Consider the following 6,684-nt stretch of genomic DNA (forward strand, 5'->3'; position numbering starts at 1 on the left):
TGTTGTTCTGAGTCAACACTGTTTAAACTACCGCATTTATCAAATATAGCTGTTATTTAAAATCATCCCAGGAACAAAATGAAAAAATAAAGGAATGCAGGCACCGGACTATTTTATTCCAACGGTTATATTCATAAAGTGCAACAATTTGCAACCAACTGTTGTCGTCTTGAATGCAGCTTTGAGGTCTCTCAGCCTTGTGTGACGGGAAGTGGCCAGCAGAGGGCGCAGTAACTCACTAAAGCTTCCCCCGGGATCACAGCATCGGGTCTTCTGTGCAAATGACTTAGTTTTTACCACACACGTGATCCACAATTAGAAATATTGTTTTTAATTTAATAAAGAGCCACAAACAACACAGAGAGCAACAGGAATAAAGTGCAAAATACTTTGGTGTCAAATTAAAAAGGTTCACATCAGCGAGTCGGGCTGACAGGATCACAAAATATCTTCATCATGTGGTTAAAAAAAGATTTTGTAGATGTTTACAAGCTAATCTAAGCGAAAACAAAGAGGATGATTCAACATAAACCAGATTAAGTCAGGAATAGAACTGGTCCAAGTACATCTGCAATATAAACATATTTTCTCAGTCACATTGGAATCCGTTATAAACTGATTTATCCTTTTCATATCATCTTTCTCTTCTCTAAGTTTTATCCTACGTTTACCTACAAACCTACACGGTTTTCTTAACTACAGAAATGTACACAGTTACAGTCTTTACTACACATTTCTTCATGATGTTAGTAGTGACGCGACATCAGTCAGCAAAACAAACAGCTGTGACATTCATTCTCTGAACACTGACTTTAGCCAAAAAGCGATTCTTCAGCAGGAACATTCAGTTTTTGCGATCACATCCTTCATGATATCCACTGTGAGTGTCTTTGTTCTGTCTTCGTACAGCAGAGGGACGTCTGGGTATTCGTGTCGTCACAGGCAGTGGCTCAGTTGGTGGAGATTGACGGCGACAACACGAACGTCATGCATTGATTTTCCACAGGATTCAGTCAGCACAGTATGTGGTCAGGACAACACATCAGTCAATGCTGGTTTGGAGACCGACCCAGTCCTGGTGCTATGTGTTCCCTAACGACGTGTGGCTGTCGTGTATGGTGACCACGGTGGAGCCGCTGGTGGTGCTGAACTGCTCTATGTGGTTCCCCTCCACACTGCTGAGCTCCGCTCTGGGCAGCTGGAAGCCGTTCTCTGAGGCCGGGTTGGAGTTGGTCATGCTGCCAGACACTGAGCTGACTCCCACGGGGGTCAGCGGCATGTTGCTGTGGACGGTGGACTGAGACATCTTAGGACGAGGTTTGGAGCCCCCCCTGGCTCCCAGGACTCTGGACGCATGTGTCCGCCTGGACAAAAGGAAGCCACAGTGTTTAACACAATCACATTTCTGTTTAAATTGGTTGCAAATTCATCTGATTGCTAGAACAGAACAGATATGTCTCATCAAAAATGTTTACGTGCTACTTTATCAGCAAATAAAACTATCAAACAAAACACCGAACACATCCGACATAAATACGAGAATAAAATCTTAGTTTTTTATTCTAAAACTGTATCATTTTAACAGGTGTCATAGAGTCATAAAATAAAATATCTACCACGACTAAAATACCTATAAATTACTTTCTGTTGCAGATTTGAAACAAGACTTTATTTGACCCTTTCTGTTGAGAAAACACAACATCACAGGTGAGTCAACGTCTGGACCCCCAGAGAGTTTCTGTGACCTGCTGAACTGACCTCTGAGTTAACATTTAGTTTTATTACAGATACCGGGGAATCTCTTCAGCCGTCTAAAACAGTGTCAGACTAAACAACCTGAGAAGGGACTGTCCCTCCGTGGTCGTGTACATGGGGGGCTGTCACACGCCAACATGTTCAGGAATCCCTTCATAGGTAGAGTTCAGATGATACAGACGACTGCTCTTATGTGTCTGTAGTGTCTCAGCCTGAGATGAAAAGCAGCAGCAAGCGGATAAAAATAGCCTAATTGTTTCACAGCTCGCTCCATTCAGCATGTAGGAATCGTCCTGTCAAACAGGAATGTGGTCCCACCTGTTGTACGTCTTCAGAATGATCAGCAGAATGGCGAGAATGATGATGATGCCGATGACGATGACGGCGATCATCGCCCCAGAACCTGAGAGGCACAGAGAGGAGGAGGAATGAGCAGTGGTTTGGAGTTTTATGTGTGTGTGTCTTCTTTAATTTGCCTTTTACATCTCACACGTTGCTCTGCTCGCACTGCAATTAGTTTTATGGATCCTTCAGAAGTAATGTGTTGTAGCTTAGCAACGGCGTCACGAGCAAGCAAACACCACACGGCAAATATTTTCTATTAGGTATGCCACTCCTGTTGGAACCATCTAGATGACATGACGCAACAGGCTGCCGTTTGTGAGTCTCCACCATGAGGGACGGTCCTGAGCTCTGATGATACGCTGGCTTTAGCTGATATCTAACACAACGGAGGAGACGTCCTTACTCTGGATGAGTATTTGTTCTCTGGTCTTGGTGACGGCGGTTGTGTTGGAGGTAGTGTTGGTCACAGGCGAGTCAGTTGAAGCTTGCATCTTCAGCAATAACCTGCCGAGACAAAACACACAAAGATAAATACTTTAGCCGACCAATCCTCTTTGAGATTACGATCATGTGAGGGAACTATTTTAAGAAGAAACAACTTCCATCACAGCCGTACCACACAAAGAAGAGAATGAGGAAAGAATACGAGAAGAAAGATTTGGAGATAAAGATATCGGTGTGATGTATTTGTATTAACAGGCGCAGGGAGCAGCATCGGTGAAGAAAAGTTTTATAGAAGTCACAGGAATGAGGACAGAGTATGAATCAGACTTTATCACAGCTGCTGTTCTTCTCTTTTCTGTAAATGACACATCATCTCTGTGCAGTGACTCTGGTTTCTATTTCTAAACATACGAGCAGCGTAAAACTGTTGAGCAAGGCGTGATCGAACTTGTGCTCGCTTTATGGGAAGGCTTTAAAATCACACAGCTCCCCGCTGAAGCTCTGAGAACGCCTTGTTGTTTTAGAGCTGTATTACCACGGCCGGTCGAAGCTACATCCAGACATGTAGGACGGGTTTATTGTGGTTCAGCATGAGATGATGACACACATCCCGCCTCTTCTTTAAATCATCGTCCTATTTGTCCAGATTTGTTATATGACGACTGAAGCGAGACGCCGTGGGGACGACAGGAGAACGTTCCTGCTGATGTGTTGTGAAACTCCATGTTTAGTGTTGTTTAAATGTATTAAACCTGATGAAGCTCACGTCTCTGTTCCACAGCTCTGAGTGAGACAGAGGACTGATGGGTTTGTTAAATATGAATCCATAGCAGCTGCTTGAAACAGGAAGAACCGACTACTGCAGTCTGGCTCTAAACGAAGGGAACAGAATCCGTCTATCAGCACCTTCAGCTCTCTGATCAACACGTCGTATCTGGTTTGTTGTTGTCAGGACGTAGTCTGGCACAAAAAAAACCAAGCAGCCTCCAAAGCTGTATGACGTTACTCCTGTTTCAGAGACATTCACAAACACCAACAGCAGCATCCGGTGCCACGCGATGGCCAAGCGGTTCGGGCCAGCGCCACATGGGGGCGAATGCCTTCAAGCAGCCAGACCCTGGTTTGATTTCCGGCTGGCTGAGGCCTTCACCGTCATCCCCTGCTCTCTTTTCCCCAAATTTCCTGTCTCTCCCCACCGTCACTGTCTAATAAAGGCAGAAACAGCAACAAAAAAAGGACCTCTCAAAAGCTAACAGAAGACCACCCTGTTGACCCTCTTTGGGGCGAGTGACCATAGTTGGTAGCTTTAGTATGTCCGCCCTGAGCCTCTGCTCCAGGCTGAAGAACCATGTGACCTGTGGTTTAGTTTTTATATTAGTGCCAATATCACCACCGTAATGTCCCGACACAGATGATCCAGGAACTTAATAAACGCTTTGATACCGGTTGGACCAACCAGAGCCTCCTGATCCAACCACCACAGCAGGCCCGAGGCCAGTACCTGGACTCTCTTCCTCTGTGGTCCCCCCCCCCACAAACCTGCCAACTGAATCGTTACCAAACAGTTTCTTCACCAATATGTAATAATATATAAAGGTTTAATAACATGTTTTAAAACGTTGGGAAACCCTGAAAAAACCTGCTCAGGTTAAACGATTAACAACTTGTTTATTTATTTTTTTAATCGGGCCTTGAGTAACTGATGAGGTCAGATCAGGGTGTGTTCATGACTCTGAGCTGATCGTCAGCGTTTATATTTCACCACAAACACTCCACTGTTGAACAAGGCCACTCCCACTTCACATTTACATCCACAGCAGCTTTTATTTCACATCCTCATACAACACTCAGAGCTGTTTCTCATCAACATGTCAGAAGCTTCTAGAGTCCTCGTCTACGTCTTCTTCAGACTCCACAACATCATGACTGCAGTTCCTACATGTGATGCCTGTACAGACTCCACAGGCCCAGATGCTGGTGACCCGGTTCTTCTGGCAGCTGCCAGTCGCTGCAACCTCCATGACAATCACAGCTGGTGAACTTCAGTAGCTCCTCAGGAGCCGTGGGGTCTAGTGCTGGACCTGGCTCATAACCATGCACCCCTAATGTCCATCCATAGTCACTGGGCTTCAGAGACCTGCTCTGGAGAAGGATCCAGTCCTGGTCTGCAGGTGGGCTCAGAGGGAATGCTGAGCAGCTGCACCCTCTGATAGAAGGAGAGCCTCTGGTCTGATCAGACCTGCTGCTTCAGAACATGTTGGACCAAATTTGAAGTAGAAATAAAATTACTATTATTATTTTTTAATATTTTTACTATGATGACAATAATGATGATGATGATGATGATGATGATGATTATTATTATTAGTCGAAGTAATAGCAGGCTGGTCAGAACATTGATCATGGACCAGACACTACACTGGGTGAAGTTTGGTCCAACATGTTCTGAAGCAGCAGGACTGATCAGACCAGAGCCTCTCCCTCTATCAGAGGGTGCAGCTGCTCAGCATTCCCTCTGAGCCCACCTGCAGACCAGGACTGGATCCTTCTCCAGAGCAGGTCTCTGAACCCAGTGACTATGGATGGACATTAGGGGTGCATGGGTATGAGCCAGGTCCAGCACTAGACCTCATGGTTCCTGAGGAGCTGTGATCATCATGGAGGTTGAAATGAAAGATGGAAATGTTCATTTTCCAGGTATTTCCATGAGAGCCCTATAAAGGGTGAAGCTGTTGTTTAAACTGCCTTCTTAATAAAGAATGCATAGATTTGTGATGTTTGTGATGGACGGGCTCAGGACTGAGCTACATGGACATGGTAGGGATGATGGACACCAGTAAGAAACAGATTTTTTTCATAGTGTTTGTTCTACTACTGGCCTTCACCTGACAGACATCCTCCCCTTAGGTCACGTGTAACCATGGTGACTTCATCAGAAACCTCTTTCCTATAGTTTAGTCTCTGAACAGAAGAAAAATGCAGGAAAACAGAAGAACTCTGTTTTGCCAAACATGTCCTAATGATAACATCTATCCTGTATATCGCCATGATGTGTTTTCTTTAGATTCCAGGAGGTCGTTTCTGTTGGTTCCACTCAGACCTTCTCCTGCTCTCCTGGGCTGTGACTGTTTGCACAGATCTGTTGTCATTTAGGAAGATCTCTGGCACTGTTCAGGAAACAGTCTGCACACGGCTGGAGGTCAGGGCTGTCCCCGTAAACCGACACCTCCTCTGAGCCGGGACCGTGACGCCATCGCCTGATGGCAGATAGCGATCAATGCAAAAAACGTTTCAAAAAACTGCACTTTGTTTGGAAAGTTCCATCAAAACCGTGAATCAAATTTACATGCAGGCTTATCGCAGCGGCTTCCACCGAGCCTTTGTTCTACAAATGTCACTCGTGCTGCAGTTTCCTATTCTGCCACACTGCAGCCGGACTCGCGTCACCGTCAGACTTCCTCATCCTCTTTTCACGTAAAACGGGGAGTAAATAATGAGGTCACTGAGTCATGAGAGCGTGACTCAGAGACGCCTCATTAATCAGAAGACTTCATGTACCGTGATGACATTCGCTGCCTACAACACTTGGATCCAGAAGCGTCTGTCTTTATGCCTTTGTTATGTAAATGGGACTCGTCACATTGGCTTCTCATTGAACGTGTTGGTGACTAATCCTGAAATCCTCCAGAGTGAAAACATGTCATTATTCCACAATGCTGTCATGGAAATAAAAGGCTTTGTAAGCAGTTGTACTGGACATCTAATTTAGGCACAAAACATTTTTGTGCTTATTGGACAAGCGTTGCGTTCAAACTTAAGCATCAGAGCGCCGGTTAGCCAGACGTCGCTGAGAGTGAAGCACGGCGGCTCAATCAGCACAAAGAGCAGACCAAATTTGCATCAGCTATAAAAAGCAGAAAAACTCCGGCACACGGAAGAACAGCCGACACTGAACCAATCCCTCGTTCTCCGAGGTAGAACCACTGCTCTGCTGATTGCAGACAAACTGACAAGAAAGTCTGCAAAAGTTTCACAGCATCACCGACGAGTTAAAGCCCGACAGCGTGGAGCGACTTCACGGGAGCTGAATCAGTGCCGTCTGTTTCAGACTGCTGACTGGGTTTGGTCAGGAACCACAGC

At 45.4% G+C, this 6,684-nt stretch overlaps 1 protein-coding gene across 1 annotated transcript in view; it reads right to left on the minus strand.

Annotated features, from left to right (window-relative positions):
* Positions 1–95: 95 nt before the first annotated feature.
* Positions 96–6,684, minus strand: part of ncmap (non-compact myelin associated protein) — a 15,432-nt gene continuing 8,843 nt past the window's right edge. The window contains exons 2-4 of the mRNA XM_008296272.1: positions 2,504–2,604; positions 2,074–2,158; positions 96–1,364 (exon numbers count right to left, since the gene is read on the minus strand). Coding sequence (XP_008294494.1) covers positions 1,082–1,364; positions 2,074–2,158; positions 2,504–2,591 — 456 coding nt within the window. The 5' untranslated portion in view covers positions 2,592–2,604 and the 3' untranslated portion in view covers positions 96–1,081. The remainder of the gene's footprint in view (positions 1,365–2,073; positions 2,159–2,503; positions 2,605–6,684) is intronic.

Source organism: Stegastes partitus, unplaced genomic scaffold (genome assembly GCF_000690725.1).
Source record: "Stegastes partitus isolate 25-593 unplaced genomic scaffold, Stegastes_partitus-1.0.2 Scaffold1116, whole genome shotgun sequence".
NCBI lineage: Eukaryota > Metazoa > Chordata > Actinopteri > Pomacentridae > Stegastes > Stegastes partitus.